Below are 21,582 nucleotides of genomic sequence, written 5' to 3'. Positions count from 1 at the left end.
GAAATACGAATAATCTACACATAACATAATATTATAACAGCATCATTTACTTACATAATAAAGTACCAACTTGGGTAACATGTATAATTAGAAAATGGGGCAATAATACTAAAGTACTAACTACATAACCAACAAGTCCCAGAAGAGTTAGAGAAAGCAAAGATCAATATTGACTGGTATTATCAAAGGTCACTATTATTAATACTCCCACTCTTTGGCTTCAATAGATATTTCTGTTGGCCAAACTCAATCCTTAGAAGGGAAACCTAGGCAGAAGCTTCTGACAGGCCACAATTATCTATTCCCGATTCATTCCTCTGCCAGTCCCCTTGCATAAACACTGTGATTTTCCACAGCCTGCCGTGCCCACAAAATAGTCCCCAAATGGTAGCCCTGAGCTTTTTACGTTCCTCTATGCTGGATGCTGAAGGAACTCTTTCCTTCTTCCTTCCCGTTTTCTTTATGTACATCCCAAGCTTTATCAGATTTTCTATAGGCAGCTTTTTCAAAGGACTTTCCAACCATAAAAGTCATCTAACGCCCAAAATGCAAGCCATCACCCAGGCACTTTGATTGTCAAATTTGTAGAAAGGGAAAGGAAATAATAAATACACTACCTCTACCATAAATTGGTCCAAGAAAGAATTTTCTTCAAATGGCTCAGTCTTCAATCGACCTGTAATAAGAAGGGATAGAGAAGAAATATGAGTCTAAAGATGAGCTTCCTACTTGTGAGATGAAAAGGGGCAGAGCCCAGAATTGCTTGGGGAAGAGAAGAAAGATGCAACATGCAGACAGCCCTAGCCTGGTAGAAGAAAAGCTGAGGGAATGTGGGTAAACAGTAGGAGGAGAGGGTAGTTGGCAACAAATGGCAGGTTCAGGGGCAGGATCTATTGGAAAAGATTTTCCTGCCACAAAGATAAAGGTCAAAAGGAATTTTTAGATTCAAGTTGGAGCTATGCAGCCTCCTAAACTCCCAAGTTCATGTTGCCCAAGTACAGTTTAGTATAGCTGCAGGCCCCTTTCCAAAGTCTTTTCTTGTCATTGGGACACATCTAGACTCGGTTATAGGTTCTACTGGTCACTTGGGCCCCAATCAGGTACTCTAGGCGAGAGAAGAGGCATCTAGTATCTAGTCTCCAGTTCCTGGTCAGCACCCAGCACCCACCCTGGGGGAAGCACTTTTCAAATGTAAATGAGCCTCCAACTTTTCTATCTATTCCATTCCCGACTCAATTGCCCCAAGAATGTCCTCTCACCTCTGCTCAGTGTAGCCCCACTCTCCTGGTAGTCCTGGATCTCTAGATCTTTCATCCGAAGCAATGTTGCTAGTTCCCTCACGTGGCATTGCAATGCCAGACTCATGCCCATCAGAGGACGAATCAAATGTTGGGAGACCTTCAGTGGAGAAGAGATTTCAGTTAGCCAACAGATTCTCACAAAGCACTCCCTAACCCTCCATTAGGTACTAGAAAAAAATACTCAAGAATGAATGTTTTCACAGGAACTTACAGTTTCACAGGCAAGCAATCCATTCTCATGAATATAAATTCAAATGTAATAATTAAGTATTTTAAAGTGGCTCAAAGATTTTCTTTATGATCCGGAGAAAATATGGATAGATAACTTAGAGTTGTTATTTAAAGACAAGGAAGTGATAGAGTTGAGAAGAGGAAAATGTTGGCTCAACTCTCAGCAGAGACTGAGAGATAAAAGCAGACCAATGTAACCTTCAAGAAGGTAGGTATAACTAAACCAGAGTATGTCACCAAGAGTATAACTAAAGGCAGAAGTCAACAGAAAGTAGTTTTGGAAGTCAAATTAGATCCAGACATTTATTAAGAGCCATTTCAGAGCTGATGATAGCCCCAAAAGAGCCCCAAGATCCAATTGTTCCCACAAATGTAGCAGGGTCTATGGTTATTGTTGTAATAGAACCAAGCCGGTTACCAAGAGATAGCCTGGGAAGAAATAAAGCAGCACCCCTATACACACCTTACTATTGCAAACAGTAAGAATACTAGCTGAGCCATACTGCAGAGCAGCTAGGCCAATGCTATCACAGACAATGGATAATCATTTGATTTACCTATGCAATGCATCCATTAGCCTCTCAAAGAAAATATCTAAAATTAACAACCTGTTTATGGTTGGGGATGTTATCAGAGTTCCTTTCCCATCCCCCAAGGAGATGAATGAAAAGAGACACTAAGAAGAAGAAATGCCCTAGATCAGAGTCAGCAAGCTTTCTTCAGATCGAGTCAGAAAGTCAGTATTTTCATCTCTGTGGCCCATACAGTCCCTGCTGCAACTACTCAACTTTGCTCTTGTGGCACACAAAGGCAGCCACAGACAATATGTAAACAAATGAAGTGGCTGTGTTCCAATACAACTTTACAAAAACAGGCAGTGAGCCAGATGTGGCCCACTGGCCATAGTATGCCAACCCCTGCCCTGGATCAAAAAAAGAGCACTTTAGACAAGACACCCTAAGGGGTTTGAAATAAGGGACCAAAATGTCTTGTAAGATGTATAAGCCACACTCATATGGATCAGGATCAGAAGTCTGGACTCTCCAGATCCCATGCTTTCATTTTTTATTAATTTTCTAGATAAAAGTTACCACTAAAACCTTTTCTTGTGCTGTGACTCAAATTATGAGGAAAAGGCTTTTTCCCACATTTCCTTAGAAAGGACTGGATATGAGGAGGTGGGTTGAGAGATGGGGTTAGTGGCAGCAACTTTTGTACCAGCACCAGGACCCAAGAAACACAGGGTGCTGGTAAAAGGCCAAAAGTGGAGTACAGGAGTAGATTCTTGTCACTTCTTTCTGTCACATAGCACATCCCAACCTGGCAGTGTCCTGAGACAGTTCCAAACATTAGGTTCTCAGCACAGACAGGCTGCCAGGAAGGACTGCTTAGAATGTGGCAGAAGCACAGCTTTGGGAAGAGTCACCTGCCAAGCACCTAACCCCCTCTTCTAGCAACTGTTTTGTTAAGTTTGTTCACGGTCAGTGTGGATCAGGATGAAAAACAGGTGAAAACCTATACAACAGCCAGGGAAAGTTTGGCGGGCAGAACCGGAAGTAATTGCCATTGTCAACCAAGTGGCCTCACTACCAATTTAGTACCCTGCAAGTAACAGAAACTCCTAAAATTAATAACCAGCCTCTCTCTTGGGATTGGGAAGTTAAGAGATACCTTAACAACAATTTCTTAGAGTGGTGCTAAATAACATAAAACATGATAAAGAACAGTTTTTAATCAATGCCATGTCTAATAAATATGATAATGCCATGTCAGGCAAAATTGAAATGACTTATTAGATCCCAGTGTCTATATAACCACAAAAAGGTTTTATCAATAAATATCTCATATGAAAAAAAATCTCATATGTTCAAATAATATGATTGGATTGTACTGCTCTGTATTACTGAGATATAATTAATTTCAAAGTTAAATGGATATTAAAATGATTTTCCTTAGACCAGATAGCTTGCTCTATTCTTAGACTTATAGGAATCCTGGATAGAAATACTGAATATATGTGTTAATGGCCACAAGAAAGACTAGTACAGCTGTGTAAACAGATCAAAGCAAATCCACAGACTCTACAAGGAAAAATCTTGAGTGCTTTAGGAAGGTGACAACACTTCCCTTTGTTACATACAGCAAAAGATGAAGCAACGCAGTTCCCAAGCCAATCTGACCAAAACCTACTAGGTGCTTAATGTGTGCTCCAAGACCTCTGTCCTCAAAGAGCTACAACAGTTAGAGGGGTCAGAAACTATTGTGGATTAAAAATCAGACGTTTTGGGCTAGGGGTTTAGCTCAGTGGTTTCGCCGCCTGCTGTGCAAGCACAAGGACCAGAGTTCGATCCCCAGTACAAAAAAAAAAAAAAAATTAGATGTTTTTAGGGCCGGGGATTTAGCTCAATGGTTCTGCCGCCTGCCGAGGTCCTGAGTTCAATCTCTGGTACCAAAGAAAATCAGACGTTTTCATCTTTTCCAAAGGAAACTCAACTTCCCCTAGAATCTTCTTGTTTCCTGTAGAAACATTCACATGTCCTAGGCAGGAGAGAGAATGGCAGCTATCAACCCCCAGATGAATTATATCCATCGACACAGTAAAACACGTAATAGACTGGGATTAAGCACCACATTTTAGTTCTGGCTCTGGCAGCACCTTGATATGAAAAAGGCTTTAACTCAACTACTCTCATGATCCTTTCCTTTTTCAAAAAGCAAAATTAGGGAGCTGGAAGATTACAATTCTACTATAATCATAAAATAATGTTACAAATATTCTTATTTAATCCTTACAAGTCCATAGTAAGGTTGTAAGTGGTAGCACCACTTTACAGGTGAAGCAACTAAATCATAAAACTACCATACTTATTCATGGTAACAGAAGTCTGGAAGTGGTTGTGGGCAGAGCCTGAAGATGGCCCTTCACTTCCTCCCTACTCCCTTTCTCCTCCATAGATTAGAGACTAATATTGTAGACCCTGGATGGCCCATCCCCAGGGGACAGTTACATTGTGTATCCTTCCCTGATCCCTTCCTGCACATGCCCCATCACAAAACAATCATATTACATTCTGCCTAGGCCACATAGGCCAGGTAGCACTATTTGCCCCACCTTCTCTTCCTATTTGCCTTCCACTATAAATAAAAAGGGCATGGTGCTCCAGGCGGCCATTAGCTCCCGACAAGCTATGGTTCCACCTGGCTCCAAACTTCAAGAATAATCATGGTTTCTTCGTTTCTTCTTCATCTCCCACCACTCTCCCCAGCTTCAGACCCTGTGCTATGCGGGTTGTGGCAAGTGGTGGGGTTAATTACAAAGTCAAGTCTGCTGGTTCCAAGCCTGTGATCATTCTACCACCAAGAAATCTTGGGATGTAATTCCTAGATATCAAAAAAACAGCCACAGGAGTGACAAATTTGAAAGTCAAAACATGGAATATCAAAAATTATATTAGATACTAGAAAGAGCAGACAATAGAAAGGAAGAATAGAAGAAAAAAGTCAAGATGGGCTCAGAGTTATAAAGCAGTGGCCCCTCTTCTCTCCCCAGCACTCAGAAGCCTGAGGCAAGAGGATCACAAAAGTTTGAGGCCTGCCTGTGCTACAGTGAGGTCAAGGCTGGCCTGGACTATAGAGTGGAACCCTTGTCTCAAAAACAAGCAAACAAAAAGACAGAGACCTAGAGACCCAAAGTGTTACATATTTCTTAATATCCTGCAGAGACCTAACCATTAAACTCAGAGTGTGAATACATTATATGGCAGAGGCTGCAGGGAAACAGGTTCTTTCCTACGCACTTGTATGGCCAGTAGGAGTGAAGCTGCAAATATCTCTGGAAGACAATTTGATATGAAGTGAATAGATTAAAGATACAAATATTTCTTGCCCTAGATAGAATTTATTCACACATTTACACACAGAAGTGAATATGAGAATATTTAGTGTATAGCACACAAAGAAGTAGAACAATTAAATACATATTAATACAACCATTAAGTAAAATGCCATGTTGCTACTAAAGATATTAAGGTGGGTCTTCTAAATATATTGGTATGAATGATCTCTAAATTCTATAATTAGGCATAAAAGGCAAGGCACTGAGCAGTGGGTACAGCATGATACCATGTGTAAAACTATGTACATATTGATTGTGTGTTTATACCTACAGTTACACATAGACACACACTGTATATAGCTTTTCTTAAAAAGCCATACAAAGCAGGTATCACAGGTTGCTTTAGAGAAGGGAGCAAACAGAAGACCTGTTTTTTTCACTGTACACCTTTAAATGCTGTCTGAAATGTTTGCCTTTGGCAGGAATTATCCATTCAGAAAAAAAAAGTAAATGAAAACTGCCACAAGAATGAGAAACAAACAAAAATTATAACAGTATGAGCTCACAGACACACACACAAGCTGAACTAGTATCCACCTACATCTTTGCCAGTGTTCACAGCTGTCACTTGTTCCCCGCCAAGCTCCCTTGGGTTTGGAGGTTTCCCTGGCATGACAGTCTTCCTCTTTTACTGATAAGTATTTTAACTTGAAGGACAGTAGTTCATCATTTGTTCAAAACTAATGTCTTCCCAGGGCCAATCAAGACTCATCCTCCTATAAATAATTTTGCTTCTTTCCTTATTGTAGCTCCTCCTTAGAAGAATGTGCCAGAACAGCCAATCTTTCTTTACTTTTTTCTTCAATTATAATATAATTATACAGCCGGGCATGGTGGCACATGACTGTAATCCCAGTACTCGGGAGACTGAGGCAGGAGGATCACCATGAGTTTGAAGCCAGCCTGAACTGCATAGCGAGATCTGTCTCAAAAACAGTAAATATTATTATACAAATGTTCTTTCCTGTATTTTTTTTTTCAGTGCTAGAAATCAAACCCAGGGCCTGGCACATGCTAGGCAAGTGTTCTATCCTTAAGACACTGCCAAGACACTCTATTCTTTTTTTCTTTTTGGTATCAGGAGTTGAACTCAGGTCCTTGAGCTTGCGAGGCAGGCAGCAGAACCACTGAGCTAAATCCCTGGCCCTGGACACTATATACTTTTAAAAGAAGAAATTTGAGAGTCCATCAGGTCCCAAGGAGAGCTGCCTCCCCAGTTACAGTATTCGGAATTTGTAGAGCTGTGTAATGCAAAATGAGACTAGCTATTCCTGGGGATTCCCAAAAGCTGCCCAAGGTTTGCAGCTCAGAACAAGCATTACTAGGGGAATAGTGCCCCCTAGTGTCTCTCTGAAAAAGTCCTAGGGGTTTTGAATGAAATCCTGTATCAAAAGCAGGATGAAAGATTTTACAAGAAATTCAATTAAAATCAACAAATGTCCCTATTATGAGTGTTGTCATTATGTGTGCCTAAAATTTACCAATTAATGTTTTGCTTTAAAAAAATCAACAAATGTGAGTGATGATTATATGCCAGGCACTGTGGATGGGCCTTAAGAATTCAGAATGAATGAGTAGTTCCCCCAGCATTCCAGTCTACCTTTATGAAGTTCCAGATAAAAAATACACATCAGTTAATAGCTTCTAAACAAGTTCTTTGTTTCATATACAGAAACCAAAGCACCACCCGCAGCTACAGGAGACCAAAGACAGGATCTGGGGAAAGATGGTTACTTTCTGCAGATCTCTCTGCTGATAAACCTGATCTCCTGGCCTCCCACAAAAGACCCTGGCCTCTAAGTGCTACTGACTGAAACAAGCCCTGTCTGTCATTCTTACAAACTAATTCTCTATGCCCACTCTTCATTTCTAATACAAGCACTTGGGCACTAAAGCTATAAGTGAGTACAAGGTATGATCCTCCTAATCCCTGAGAGTGGGCTTTCAGACTAGACCAAGCCAGGGCTCGAATTCAGCTCATTCATTTATAAACTGGATGACTTTGGACAAGCTACCTTCAATCTCAGTCTCTTTTTCTGAAAAAATGAGGTTAATAATACATATCTTGCAAGAAAGTCATGAGGACTACAAGATGAGACAATGTTTGGAGCCAAGGGCACATACTCCACTCTGTAGCTAGAGTGCTTTTTCTTCCTGTTTTTTTTTTTTTCCAATGTTTTTGATAATCACAAGCTGGATCATGTTAAACTCCTGCTTTAAGTTTTTCAACAAATCCCTATTGCCTTTGAGATAAAATCCAAATTCTCTTCAAGACCTGGCCACTGTTTACCTCATTTCTTACATCTTCCTATCTGTCCTGCAGTCATGAACTTCCTGAACTTGACCCACAGTTACACATCTCCATGCTTGTTGCCTACAATGATTCTTCTCTTTATTTTCTCCCAACTAGTTTCTATCATTGCCAAAACTCAGCTCAGAAATCCTCTCCTCAAGCCAAGAATGATGCTGCATATCTGTAATCCCAACACTTGGGAGGCTGAGGCAGGAGGATTACAGGTTTGAGGTCTGCCTGGGCTACACAGTGAAACCTTGCCTCAAAAAGAAAAAAGAAAGAAAGAAAGAAAGAAACTCTCTTCAAAGAGGTTTTCTCTGTTCCTCTAGCCATCCTGGTCCTGCCCCCATGAAAGAACTTACTATACTGTAACAGAATTTCCTATCTGTCGCCTTACTAGGTTATAAACTCCATAAAGAGACCATATTATTTCATTTAGGATGCCCAATAATTAGCATACAGGTGATGCTTCATAAAAGTTGAATAAATAAATTAATGAATAAAGTCATGTAACAAAGTGTGTAGGTCCAAACTCTGCTGCCCTTGCAAAGAAAGAATATACCAGTCAAGAACCCTTTTTGCCTCCTGTGTAGTCAAGGACAGCTTTCTGATTGGAGAAGAATTGTAAACAGGCTTCACAAAAATATAAGGGCATCAGGCCGGGGATTTAGCTCAGTGGTTTCGCCACCCGCTGCACAAGCACAAGGACCCGAGTTCAAGCCACGGTACCAAAAAAAAAAAAAAAATATATATATATATATATATATATATAAGGGCATCTGAAGCTTCATCTCAAGCAGCAATTCCACCCCTCAAGTGCACTTACCAAGGAAGGACTAGCCAGACTGCAGTGAAAATGCCAATAGAAGGGGAGACCAGAGAGCTCGCTCCGCACCCGGAGAATCAGTGCCTTTGCGACATGATCACAGGAGAAAGCAGCTGCATCGGGTTGGACACCGTCTTTCAACAATGGACGAAGCAGATTATCCAAATGACAGAGAAAAGCCACAGGGGGGGCAGTCAGGCGCTTGTTCAGCTCCTAAAGAGACAGCAGTTGTAAAGAATGAGGGTACTGACAGGAAACTGACTCCTCGTCAGCAACAGCAAAAGAAAGCCCTGGTTAATGTGGGCATGAGAGGGCGAGGAGGGAGAGAAAAACACCAGAACAGGAAAGATGAAAACAAAAAGGAATCACAAAGATAGATCAAGTGGTGTACTTCACAATTCTACCTTGGCAAGATCACTTAACAGAAGGTCTGTATAGATCAAGTAATAAAGGTCACATTATCCATTATCATACATATAAAAACATTCTCTCACATACAGAGTCTCACACACACACACACACACACACACACATACACACACACAGTCTCTCTCACACACACACATGCACTCGAAAAGATCCCAGGACTGCAAATAAAAGTATAAAACATGGCAGGCTGAATATGCCTTATCTGAAATACCTGGGACCAGAAGTGTTTTGGATTTCCAAGGTTTTTTATTTTGGAATATATGCACAGACTGTACCAGTTGAGCAACTCTAATCCCAAAATCTAAAACCTGGATGCTCTAAAATGTGAAGCTTTTTGAGTGCTAGTACTCAAAAATTTTCAATTTTGGAACATTTTGGATTCCAGATTTTCATATTAGAGATATTCAACCTGTAACTGAAACTGTGCCAATCCAATCTGCCTTGCCAACTTACAAGCAATCGAGCTGGTTGATGTTAATGACCCCTGACCTTTGCTAGGAAAGAATCATACCCCTCCACCCCATAGCACTGCTTCTTTTCTCACTTACCTTGGCTCGCTGGCTCACCACACTAGTATCCATATGTTCATGCCACACATGCTGAAGATCCGAAACTAGCAAGGCATAGCCCTGCTTGGTGATGTAAGCCTTGGCCAACAGGGAGTTCTCAGTGAGCTGTAGCCATGCCCATGGCTGCATCAACAGGCCTTGCTCCAGTTCCTCCATCTGCAGGAAAGGCCTAATTTAGCAAAGGGTCTCCAGGGTAATGTAGGCCCGGGTGGTCATCACTCAAAACCCCTGTAGCAACTAAGCTTTTGTGACAATTCTCTTTGATAACACAGAAGGTATGCTCTCACAGTCTCCCCTTTATTGAATCAGCTGACCATCAGTCTTCCTACTTCTTGGCCACTCGTTTTTTCCCACATTAAGAGGAAAGAAAATATCTCTGGTGCATGCCTGTAATCCCAGTACTATGGGAGGCTGAGACAAGAGGATCAAAAGTTTGAGGCCAGCCCTGGCAACTTAGTGATATCATGCCTCAAAATTAAAAAAAATATAAGAAAAGGACTAGAGATTCAGCTTAGTGCAAGGCTCTGGATTTAGTCTCCAGTAATGAGGAAGGGAGAGAATGGAAGCAAAGGGAGAAAGGAGAGGGAGATGAGGAGAGGAGAGAAATTATCTTTCTTCCACAGTGGTTAAGCCATGGCATATTGGTGTTAGTATTTCTTTCTAATAATATAACTTAATATGGAATCCTAAACCATTATTGCATCCTTATCACAATTCTAATAAATACGATAATTATATCCTTCACAGAACTTTTAAAAGAGAAAAATTCTTGTGTTGTAAAACATCATAAGTCATAAGTGTCAGGACAAGAAATTCAAATTACTCAATCACTATCTAAAAACAAAGCTCTGGAAGCTCTCAAGAATTTTTTCTTTAATCTCTAAAGAGAAGTTCTCTTTTTTTTTTTTTTTTTGGTACTGGGGATCGAACTCGGGTCAAAACCACTGACCTAAAGCCCCAGCCCTAAAAGAGAAGTTCTTAATCTAGAGTCTATGCATGTGAATCCTCTGAAATTATATAATTTGAGAGGGGAGCCAGGAATTGAACTCAGAGCCTCACACTTGCCAGGCAGGCACTGTGCCCCTGAGCTATATCCCCAGCTTTTTTTTTTTTGGTACCAGGGATCGAACTTGGGACCTTGTGCTTACAAGGCAGCCTGCAGAACCACTGAGCTAAATCCCTGGCCCTATCCTTGGCTTTGGGGGGGGGGGGCGCTAGGCATGTTGGTGCATACCCATAATTCCAGCACTCTGATAGTCTGAAGTAGGAGGATTGAGAGTTCAAACCCAGCCTGGACAACTTAGCAAGACCCTGTCTCAAAATATAAAACAACAGCCAGGGATTTAGCTCAATGGCAATGCACCAGCCTCGCAAGCACAAGGTCCTGAGTTCCATCCACGGTACAAAAAATATATGTGTGTGTGTGTGTGTGTGTGTGTGTGTGTATAAAATAACAATGACTGTGGATAGTCAGTCATGGTGGTGCACACCTGTAATCCCAGCACTTGGGAGGCTGAGGCAGGTGGATTGCTGTGAGTTCAGGGCCAGCTTCGTCTATATAGTGAGTTCAAGACCACCTCAAACTATATAGTGAGACCTTGTATCAAAAAACAACAAAAAAATGGGTGTGGATGTAGTTCAGTGAAGGCCCTGGGTTCAATCCCCAGGAGAGGGGAGGGGCAGGGAGGGGAGGGGCAGGGAGGGGAGGGAGGGAAAAAATTTTGTGCATACATGCAAATAATTCAGAGGTCCATGGCTATCACCAAATTCTTAAAGGGACCCATGACACCAAAAAATGCTATTAAATTCTGTGGTCAGAAGCAACTGAAAACCCAAATCCCCTTTCAGCAAATGACCAGAAATTCATGACTATAAAGCACAGTACATCAAACAGGAAGAGAATTAACTTCCATTAACTCTGTGTAGCCAGGAACTTTCAGAATCCAACTTTTCTACCTGAACTGCTACCATAGCAGCCTTAACCTAACAGATACTCAGTAACTATGGGTGCTTAACAGAGAATTTAATTATTTTTCCTGTGGGTCAAAAAAAAGTAATATAATTTCCTTCATTATTCCAGGCAATAAATGCAAAATGAAGAGAAGTACTAAGAGGTGAAAATTTAGAATATAAAGACAATAATGAAGCTGTTTAAGTCTGATTTACACAATTGTTTCTAAATCGGTCTAAACCATTCTTCCAACTATAACTAGCTTTCAAGGTGTGGCCTTGGGACATTTCTTGTGACTACTGACTTGTAACTAGACAGGTGAAAAATACACAGTCGTGCCACATAAGGATATTTCAGCCAATGACAAGACTCCATATATGACAGTGGCCCCTCAGACTCTATGGATGTCTTTTTGTATCACATGCTGTATGGTGTTCACATACTGATGGTTCTCCCCTTTGCTGTTTTCCTTTGGCAAGCAAAAACACCTTTATGCAGATCTGTGGGATGTGTCTACGGGTTATGACTCTGGTAAAATAACTTGTCTGGCCCCAAGTGGAGCTGATTGAACAGCTTTATACTGTACTGAAACTGGCGCACTCCCTTGATCTGGAACCCATACAATGACAAAACATCCCCATCTTAAGCGACACATGACTGTACACGTGCTGGCTGTTACTTGCTGCAGCCTCGAAACCTTGGTTTAGAGATGGTATTTCCGTTACATTTCCCACACACTGTTCCTACAGGGTAGAAGTGGTGGCTAGGCTAGTCTTCCATGGACAAGAGTTCCTCACTGCCAAAGATCAAAATGGTACACGAAGTTGCCCAACCCTTTCATTTCCCTCAGAGGTGCTCTCAGGGTTCTCTGAAAGTCACCGAATAGATTTACTATCCTAGCCCCCCTTTTTGGAAAGTTTGAAGGGTCAGAACCCTCAAATTGATGGCTTCTGAGGGAAAAGGGTAGTTGAAAAATTGGCCAGGGGCATCTCACTCAGAGCTTCATCCACCCCATGTTCAGGCTGCTGCGGTCCCCCAGTATTGGCTTCTGTGGCTCTGCTGTCTGCCTCCTCCGTTAATCATCCTGGAACACCTGAGTTCGCTGCCCACACAGATGGATTACAAGAGCCAGAAACTGGCTGAACAGATGTTTCAGGGGATTATTCTTTTTTCTGCAACAGTTGGATTTATCTATGGGTACGTGGCCGAATAGTTCAGGTGGACTGTCTATATCGTTATGGCTGGATTTGCTTTTTCCTGTTTGCTGACACTTCCTCCACGGCCCATCTATCACCGACATCCCCTCAAATTGCTACCTGTTCAAGAGTCAGGCACAGAAGACAAGAAACCAGGGGATAGAAAAATTAAGGGGCATGCTAAAAATAATTGGTTGGCGTTTTCATGGTTCAACATCTGTTTTTGTTTCCCGTGAGATGAGCTAAATTGTTTTCATACCCAAAACATGAGCTAAAACCACCTATGCTCTTGAACAGCATGGCTATGTATAGACTTAATTCTTTACCTTTCATTTCTAACCCAGCTTTGACCTAAAAATATCTGAGACCCTGTCTTGGTAATCTCGTTCTAAAATGGAGAACAGAAAACACAAGTATGCAGCTTTTCTTTCAGGTATACATTAATAATGGATAAATGAACAGAAAAAGAAAAAAAAAGAAAATTTGGCTGGGGAAAATAACCCTAGTAATAGGTCCGAAAGCCCAGGGTGGTGGCTCACACCTGTAATTCCAGCACTCTAGGAGGCTGAAGCAGGAAAATCTCTATTTCAAGCCAAGCCTGGGCAACTTAGTGACTTTGTGAGACCTTGTTTCAAAATAAAAAGGAATAGGGATGTAGCGCAATGTGAAGGTCCTGGGTTCAATAGCCAGCATTGCAAAAAATAAAAATAAAAATGTCTGAAACATTCAGCATCGCACAACTCGGGCCCATTCTAAATCTGAAGCCTCTAAATTTCACTTTTTGTCCAAGGCCACCTTTAACATTCATGTTAACCTCATTTACCAGTTTAGGTCTCCTGAACGCCTTAACACATGCGAAGGGCAATAGCAAGGGTGGAGCGCTGTGAGAACTGGTATTTGCAGCAGGATTCCCCCCTCAGCCAAGGGTCCCTCTGAGGGCAGTTCCCCCAAAGCCCTGAAGAGGGCAACGGAGCCCTAGAGACTGTCCAGGCTAGGCCACGCCCTGTCTCCCAGGGAGAGGTCGAAACTTGTGTCCCACGCTCACAGTCCCATCCCGGGTGCCTCGCCCGACATCCAGTTTCCATTCGCCCTTCCTAGAAGAGCTTCGCCGTCAGCCTTTCCACTTCTACAGTATCAGCTGCACTGAGGGGTAGCTCTGGACCCCTCCAGGTATAACAAAGATGACCACAGTAGTACTGCCACACCAAGCAACCTGCCCAAAAAAAGTCACACCGAAGCCCAGGCAGCCCGTGGAGCCTCCGGAGGCGGACAGCGCACGCGCGGCCCCGCCCACTCCCGGAGGTCGGCCGACCCCAAATCCCCGGTTGCGCGGTCCCTTCTGGGAGAAAAATGCCCGGGCAGGGCCCAACCCGTCGGCTGCGCACAACTCCTCTCCGCCCAGGCAAGCCTTTGCCCCAGCACGGACGCAAGCCCGACCCCACCTACCGTCAGCGGCTGCGAAAGTTCCCACCCTCCTCGCGGCAAGCCCGCGCAAACTGAGAGACCAAGAGTACAGGCCGACCTTGGTCTGCGGGGGCGGAGCCCAGGCCTGGCGTGGGCGGGGCTTCGGAGCCCACCGATTTGATTGAAGGCGCACCCGGAGAGTGGGAGAGCAACAGGCGAGGCTGGGCGGCCGGCAGGGAAGCTAAGGAGTAGGGGCGCTTCCAGGAGGCACCTGGCAAAGGAGAAAGAATACCAGACGAGATGCTGAGTGGAGTTCCCGGGTTTGAATTTGTCAAATTGAAGTTACTTCTCTCTCGTCGACTAAGGGTCTATCCTTTTCAGTGGATTCAATTTACTTATATAATCTCTGGGATCCTCACCACCTCTAGAGAGGTTCAAAAGAGGATCTTTCAGGTGTAAATCCTGTAGTCCAACCTCATCTTTTAACTCCCGCACCTCATTTCTCCCTCTCCGTGCCCCCATTATTTATGATGTCACTGCTGAGACTCAAAACCCCTCAACTCTTCTTGTAGTTTGTATAACTCATGGTTTTGCTTAAGCTGGATTCCTGAGCCTGAAAAATTCTCCCCATCCGTTTTCTAAAACCCCGTATCCCCCTCCCTTGTCAAGGCCACCCTCAGTGTTGTTACTTTCATAAAGCATTTCCCATTATCCCCAACCAGAATGAATCGCTTCTGCCTCTACTCTCGTGGCATTATTTTCATCTTTATTACAGAACGCCTTCTGCGGCGCATTTTAGAATTACATAGGTCTTTTTATTTTTTATTTTTAGGTACCGGGGATCGAACTGGGGTCCTTGCTCTTTCCAGGCAGGCGGTGCAACCACTGAGCTAAATCCCAAGCCCTACATAGGTCTTTTTAAATCCTAAGTGGCTGGAGAGGATAGGGACCCTGTCATATCATATCAATAAATATTTGTTAAGTGAATGCTAGGGCTCAAGTGGCATTGATAATCTCCAGGCAAAATCCCATTCATTCATTCGTGACCACTAAACCATGGCCCCTGCTCTGGAAGGAAAGGCAACCCATTTCATTCTGTTGGGAATAGGATCTCTAAGTGTACGCACGCACACACGCACGCACCCTCTCTAGGGCAAAGCCTGGGTGCTAACCCTCCCAGCAAGCTGCAAATTAGGGCTAAATTAATGAGGGCAGAAATAGGCTCCTGGTAATTACGGGGACCTAAGCCCTTCTCTGGTAGAGGCAAGGCAGGGCTCCGCAGGGCAGGGCTCCTCAGAGCCAATCAACAAGTCTGCTGTCTCTCCTGGCTCAGAGGGCCCTCTTTCTTCATCCCCAGGGTCTTCAGGCATTGGGCACAGGCAACGGAGTGACTGGGGGATGCAGGAACACAGGTTTTGGATAGAGAAAGGAAGTCTGTATTCTTGAGCAGCCTTTTCCATGGACTTCTGAGGCTTTTGAACCTCTTGGGCAGTGAAAGAAGATGGTAGCCCTTGACCTAAGCCTCGTTCAAGCCGTGTACCTGTGGAAGAGAGGTTAGTCAGTTCCTAATCCGGGGAGTGATGACTTCCTGGCACTCCCCAGTCTGCTAGGAGTTGGCCTCAACTTACCAGAAATTGTGTTCTCTAGGAGGAAGCCCAAGAGTCCAGCCATGAAGATGGGCTGTGCTAGCAGAGAGCGCAGTAACACATCCAAGGGACTCCAGCCTACAAGGGGTGGGGGCCAGGCAGAAAGGCAGCTCTGATGATGACTAAAGCCAGGGAGTCTATCCTTCCTTGGGCTAAGGACAGGGCTTTCTGAGTTATCATTCTGTCTTCCTTACCTTTTGTCCCATTACTCTCCATTACCTACACTCAAGCCCTTCCCCATAGGATCACTGTTCAACACTCTAGCTTCTGAGCATTCACACATCCTCCTGATATACTTTGTTCCAGTTTTCTTTTTTCTGGAAAGTTTGATATTAAAGGCCCCAACCTAGCCTGATGTGGTGGCACACACTTATAACCCTAGCACTCTGGTATACTTAGGCAAGAGGATCCCAAGTTCAAGCCAAGACTAAGGAACTTAAGAGACTTTATGAGACCCTGTCTCAAAAAATAAAAAGTTGGGGGTGTGTTTTAGTGTGAAGGCCCTGGATTCAATCCCCAATACCACTAAATAAAAGAATAAACGCCCTAAACTTATCTCCCCCTTCTTAACTTCTATGCTGTAGCCAGTCTCTCAACTTCAGTGCTACTGACATTTTGAAATTCTTTGTTGTAAGGGGCTGTCCTGTACATTGTAAGATATTTAGCAACATCTCTTTATTTACTAAAAGCCAGTAACAATCCTTCCTTCCCTCCTCTTTTTTTGGGGCGGAGGGTTGGTTTTTTGAGACAAGGTCTCTCTATGTAGTTCAGGCTGGCCTCAAACTTGCAATAGTTCTCCTACCCCCACCTCCCCAATGCTGGGAGTACAAGCATATGCCATCACACCTGGCTTTCTTCACTATTTGTAACCCAAAAAAATGTCTTCAGACATTGCTAAATGTCTCCCATGGGGGCAAAAATCACATCCAGTTGAAAACTGCTCTAGACAAACTAAGATATTTGCTGTTCTCTGGAGCTATCTTATACTTCTACTTTCACATCTTTATTTATTATGGTTCCTCCATCAAAAATGACCACCTTGAGCTGGGGATTTAGATCAGTGGTTCCACCACCTGCCTCAAAAGCACAAGGTCCTGAGTTCAATCCCTGGTACCAAGAAAAAAAAATGACCACTTTCTCACCAAATATTTTTAAATTTTACTTTTTGTTGTATTTTCAGTAGTGCTTCCCCATTACTGAGCACCACCTCTCCACTCCACCCACCTGTGTTGAGTGGGAATGAGGCTTCCCGAAGCCATCTTGGCAGCAGCAGGGCCATGAAGATGGAGAAGCCCATAATGAAGACATTTCGCCCAGAGTCAATGTCAGCCAGGTGGAAGCTGGAGAAGCCAGCAGACAGAACCACAGCCTGGGTCACCCCCAGCACCCCACCTGTCTCAAACAGAAGAAATCAAGTGTATTGGGTACAGCACAGCACAGGGGACTGCAGGGACGGCAGATTGTGATGCAGGAACGATCAAGGGTTTGTTTGTGATTCTGCCAAAAGCCCAGGAGCCCAGCCAAGAGGCCAAGATGTCAGGCTGAGAAAATAAGGGCAGCTGACCATGTTTACATTTTCATCCAGGGAGGCCATTTAGAGAGAAAGGGTGCCAGTCTAACTGCCTGGTCCCGCCACATGGAGGTAGGGGGATACTCCTTCAATACCAGTCCTGCCATACATCCACTCACCAAGCACAGGCAGTGGGATGGTGGTGAGGAACTTCACCAGCCTAGGTGAGAGCCCCAGCCCCATGCAGAGCAGCCCCACTAAGTGGGCCACTCGCCGAGATCCAGCCTGTGTGAAGAGATAGAAAACACAGCCACCTCCTTGGGCTGTTCCAGGTTTCTGCCTGGCCAGCTTCTTTTCATCATTTGGATCCCAACTTAAATACTATTCTTCCAAGAAGCATCCTGGCCATTCTATTTAAAGGTGCTTCCTTTAATCAGCTACTATCTCATTGTTTTGTCCTCTTAACAGCACTCTCTAAAACTCTAAAATTACTTACTTCTCTAGTCACTCTCTAAAATTACTTTCTTTTCTTCCCCCTATCAAGTCCCCAAGAGAGCAGGGCTTATCTGACTTGTTCTTCACAGGAACCCCAGCCTCAGCAGAGCACTTGATGCACCTGACCTGGGGATCTGCTGTCTTCCCACACTCCTAGCCTCTTTCTTGCCACTTCCAGGCACCTCACCAAGTAGGATTATTAATGTGAATCGCCTGCCTCGCTGCTGGACACAGCTGGGAACCAACCCATCCCTCTTCTGCACCTCCATCCAGTTCCCCACCCCATCCCAGGTCCACATACTTGGAAAAGGCTCACTGTGCCCACGTTAGGGAAGCTGGATGCTGTGCCCAGGGGACTCCCCAGCAGCCCAGCCAGCACACTGCCCAGCCCCTCCAGGCTCAGCCCTCGATTGCAGGCATGTGGAGGTGGGGGAGGCCAGTGCAGCAGCTGGCCACACAGGGCGTAGCAGCCCAGGGAGCTGGTAGAGGCTGCTGAGGCCATGGAGATGCCTGCAGCCAGAGCCCTAGGTGTCAACAAGGGCCAGTCCCACTCACCTGGGGAGGGAGAAAGAGCCACATGAGGTTGAGTCTGGCACCTCCTTCTGCCCCACCCCACCCCTTCTGGCCTGTTTCACAAGAATCCTAGATGCCCCATTGTATCTGAAGATAATGTCTTGGGACAAAACCACTGAACTCTAAGGAGACAGACCTATCCCTTTACCATTGTCTACAAGAGTTTCTTTGGTCTGACCCTTATCTCTCTCTCCAGTCTATCTGCAACACTCTATCTCACTTCCCTCTAGAAATATTGGTCTTTTTTTTAGGCTGTGGTCTTGGTGTGCTCCTGGCTGCCACAGGACCTTTGCATATGCTGTTTTCACCACCTAAAATGCTCTCCTCTCCTGCCTCCTGTCCAGTTAGCTCTACTTATCTCTCACATCTTAGCTCAATGACTACTTCATTATGAACAACTTTCCCAGCTGACTGTGATGGCACACATCTGTAATTCCAGCACTCTGGAAGGCTGAGGAAGGAAGATCACAGGTTTGAGCCCAGCCTGGGAAACTTAGCAACTTAGCAAGACCCTGTCTCAAAATAAAAAATTTAAACAGGGATGTAGCTCACTGTGAAGGCCCTAGGTTCAATTCCCAGTGCCTAAAAACTAATAATTAATCAACTAATAAATAATAGATGAATGAGCAAATTTCACATGCAGTGCCTCAAAAGCAGTCTTTCCATGTGGACTACCAACTGAAATGCCTATGGGGATCAGTAACATAAACATGTAAATGGAATATTTGGAGTGAGCACTGTAGATGTCTGTCTCTTAACACTGACCCAAATAAAACACCTGTGGTAAGGGACTGGAATTGCCCCCACAGGTTGGCAATTTTCTCTTTCCTCTGTGTTTTGAGAAAACATAGGATTTCACTCAGAAGTGAAACCCATTAAGTGTTGAGCTCAAAGAAATACATACCTTGATTTGAGCACGAAAACCTACCTGGGTGAGGCAGCCAAAACCATGGTGCCTCAGCAGCGGCAGACACCTGCAGGGGGATAATGCTGAGACCCAGCAGGGCAGCAAGGATCCACACAGAGGCCACAGGGATCAGCACCTGAGGGCCAGGACTGAGATGGAAAAGCGCCCTCCCCCAGCAACCTCCGGACCAGGCTTGGTGGGTGGACAGAGCCCAGAGTAGGGGGCTGAGAGAGATTCAATGCCATCCCCTCTAACCTCGAAGTCCCAGACCCCCACATACCGAGAGGAGCCGGAAAGCAGGAGCGTGAATGTGATGTGAAGAGGTTGAAGATGACCTCCAAGGACAGGGGGGTACCTGGCAGGAGCCCAGGTGCTGCGAACAGACCACCATAAGCAGGATAAGCCTAGGAGAGAAAAGGAGCTTTCAGAGCAAGAGGCAGCAGAGACCTGAGCAATAGCAATGGTGGTGGGAGGCCCCAGAGGTGACACCCCCATGGCAGAATTGTGGGGGGCTCCCCCCGGGATACAGCAAGAGACAGTGTGATTGTCAGGGAGATTATATGAATCAAGGCAAAGCTTTAGATTCGAGATCTAAAAAGTGTTATCCCTGCCCAGATGGTGGCCGAATCTGAGAGGACCAGCACCCTGCCCTTCCCCAGTCCCACACACTCCACTGGGCATGTCCCATGCCTCAAAGGACTCACGTACAGCAAGGCCAGGCCCCAGTGAGCAGAGCAGAACTGGGCCACCTCCCTGTGGGCAGAGAGCCCTGCCACAAACAGGCTGGGGGCCAGCACCAGGGGCCCACAGTGGGCAAACACATAGCCAGGGCCCCCTAGCAGTCCCAGGATGCCCTGCAGCAGCCCGGACACCACCACTGCCCCCGACACCTGGTGGGATAGAGGAGAGGATGGAGAGAAAACGTTCTGCTCAAATTGACCTGCGCCTGGACTTCCTAAGGAATTCCAAGGACAGGTCCCTGCCTGACTCCTTCCCCCAGAGCATCTCAGTCCTTGCATATTGGAAAGAAAATCTTCCCTGAGCCTGCACACCCTTAGGCCTCTCCTTCCCAGCTGCAGATACTTACCTCTCGGAGAGACGTGTTCCAGGGCTCCAGGCCATGGCAGCCAGGTCCCCTACATGGGCGCATGGTGAGGGAGGCTGGGAGGAGTTTGGGGCATAGAGAGAAATAAAGGTAAGTAGATGCTGAACCATTGCTCTCCAGTCCTAGCTGGTGCCTGGCATAGCCCCAAGACCTCTATGGTGCCTGGCAGTTCCACCACTGCCCAACCTCAATCCTGCATCCACCTCCACCTGTATGCTCAGATGAGCACCCAATCCCTTCCTCTGCCTGCCCTTGCTCTGTATTCACCATTTCCAGGCGCCTGGATGGCCTTGGGCAGCTTCTGGCTGGTCAGCACCAGAGCGGGGATAAGGAACTCTAAGGATGGAGCCTGGACGAGAGGCAGCCTGTAGGAACAGCAACCCCAGCAGGTCGGGAAACATGTGGCAGCCAGTAGGCTCCCCAAGCCTCTCCTCCCCCATGGAGACCCTGATCCCTCTCTTTAAGGAGTTCCGCTCACCTGCTGCCAGTCCAAGTTTGCAGGACAGTAGAGACACCACATGCAAAGAAGCTGGAGGCTAGGAGCTGAGTAGGGGAGTAAGAGAGCCCTCCTGGGGGAAGACTGCAAACCAGGAGCAAGTGGAAGGCATAGAGGAGGGAAGCCAGGACCAAGAAATGCTGCAGGTGGGAGAACGGAGGAGGGTGGTCTTCAGAAACAGGCAGAAATGCCTATTTCTAGGTTACTCATGCCACAGGAACTCCCCCTAAACACTCCCTGCACCTCTACTCTTACCTGCAGAGCCAGAAGACAGTTGAGCCCCCAGGTGAGAGGGCCACACCGAGACGCCCAAGAGTGGGAAGAGGAATTCTGGGAAGCAGGCAGCAATGGTAGAGGAGTCACGGCATCCTGGGAGTCCATGGATAGCAATGGGATGGGATGGAGAGGGGATCCACTCATGCTGCCCTGTGTCCTCTTTGGCTGCTCTGGCCAAGAGTTATGTGGAGAGAGTAAGAGGTCAGAGTTTGGGTGAAGTCAGCTGCTAGTAGTGGGAAGGGCTGGAAGCGTCAATGAAGCAGAGCAAGGGATGAAGGTTTAAGGGCAGGACACGGCCCCCTTCACCTTTGCCCAGCTCTTGTGCAAATTCCATCAGCCATTAACCGGGAGGTGAGTTCTGGACCCCTCCCCCAAGAATCTTCATCCAGATCCCCTGGGCCTAGACCAGGCTCTAGAGGCAAAGTAAGAGGGATGGTGAGGCGCCCTATCAAAATAACATGGAGAGATTGTGTAGACTA

General features: G+C 45.3%; 2 protein-coding genes and 1 pseudogene across 7 annotated transcripts in view; 1 reads left to right on the top strand and 2 right to left on the bottom strand.

Moving 5' to 3' along the window:
* Nhej1 (non-homologous end joining factor 1) overlaps positions 1–14,387 on the bottom strand; it is a 98,721-nt gene extending 84,334 nt beyond the window's left edge. Inside the window, exons 1-5 of one of the 3 annotated variants that reach the window (XM_004864558.4) lie at positions 14,138–14,387; positions 9,524–9,700; positions 8,547–8,759; positions 1,260–1,398; positions 618–676 (exon numbers count right to left, since the gene is read on the bottom strand). In XM_004864558.4, the coding sequence (XP_004864615.1) occupies positions 618–676; positions 1,260–1,398; positions 8,547–8,759; positions 9,524–9,700 (588 nt within the window). In that variant the 5' untranslated portion in view covers positions 14,138–14,387. The remainder of the gene's footprint in view (positions 1–617; positions 677–1,259; positions 1,399–8,546; positions 8,760–9,523; positions 9,701–14,137) is intronic. The other 2 variants (XM_087206041.1, XM_087206042.1) reach the window with 2 other exon arrangements.
* LOC110345730 (signal peptidase complex subunit 1-like) lies at positions 12,018–14,191 on the top strand (annotated as a pseudogene).
* A 454-nt stretch (positions 14,388–14,841) lies between the features above and the next one.
* Positions 14,842–21,366, bottom strand: Slc23a3 (solute carrier family 23 member 3). Of its 4 annotated transcripts, none has more exons than XM_004864560.4 (12): positions 21,083–21,366; positions 20,810–20,967; positions 20,599–20,696; positions 20,314–20,387; positions 19,935–20,116; positions 19,507–19,630; positions 19,248–19,362; positions 18,048–18,301; positions 17,431–17,536; positions 16,966–17,133; positions 15,724–15,819; positions 14,842–15,635 (listed from the first exon to the last, which is right to left on the bottom strand). In XM_004864560.4, the coding sequence occupies exons 1-12, from the start codon at positions 21,245–21,247 to the stop codon at positions 15,328–15,330; spliced, it is 1,848 nt and encodes a 615-aa protein (XP_004864617.1). In that variant the 5' UTR covers positions 21,248–21,366; the 3' UTR covers positions 14,842–15,327. The 4 variants fall into 4 exon arrangements, with proteins under 4 accessions (XP_004864617.1, XP_004864618.1, XP_087062165.1 ...); XM_087206039.1 differs by having other exon boundaries at positions 15,130–15,635; positions 20,810–20,973; positions 21,089–21,364; XM_004864561.4 differs by lacking the exons at positions 17,431–17,536; positions 18,048–18,301 and having other exon boundaries at positions 21,083–21,365.
* Between the last annotated feature and the right edge of the window lie 216 nt (positions 21,367–21,582).

This window comes from Heterocephalus glaber, unplaced genomic scaffold, assembly GCF_053883595.1.
Source record: "Heterocephalus glaber isolate CG9 unplaced genomic scaffold, H.glaber_assembly_v1.0 deba00000621, whole genome shotgun sequence".
Classification (NCBI taxonomy): domain Eukaryota; kingdom Metazoa; phylum Chordata; class Mammalia; order Rodentia; family Bathyergidae; genus Heterocephalus; species Heterocephalus glaber.
The sequence above is the reverse complement of the archived record's forward strand: the minus strand, read 5'-3'. Positions and strand labels throughout refer to the sequence as shown.

Coding starts and splice junctions, on each gene's coding strand:
- Slc23a3 (XM_004864560.4), bottom strand. CDS start 21,247: ATGAGTGGATCCCCTCTCCATCCCATCCCATTGCTATCCATGGACTCC. Junction 20,697..20,809: donor CAAACTTGGACTGGCAGCAG/GTGAGCGGAACT, acceptor CTGTTCCTACAG/GCTGCCTCTCGTCCAGGCTC. Junction 20,388..20,598: donor CATCCAGGCGCCTGGAAATG/GTGAATACAGAG, acceptor AACTCCTCCCAG/CCTCCCTCACCATGCGCCCA.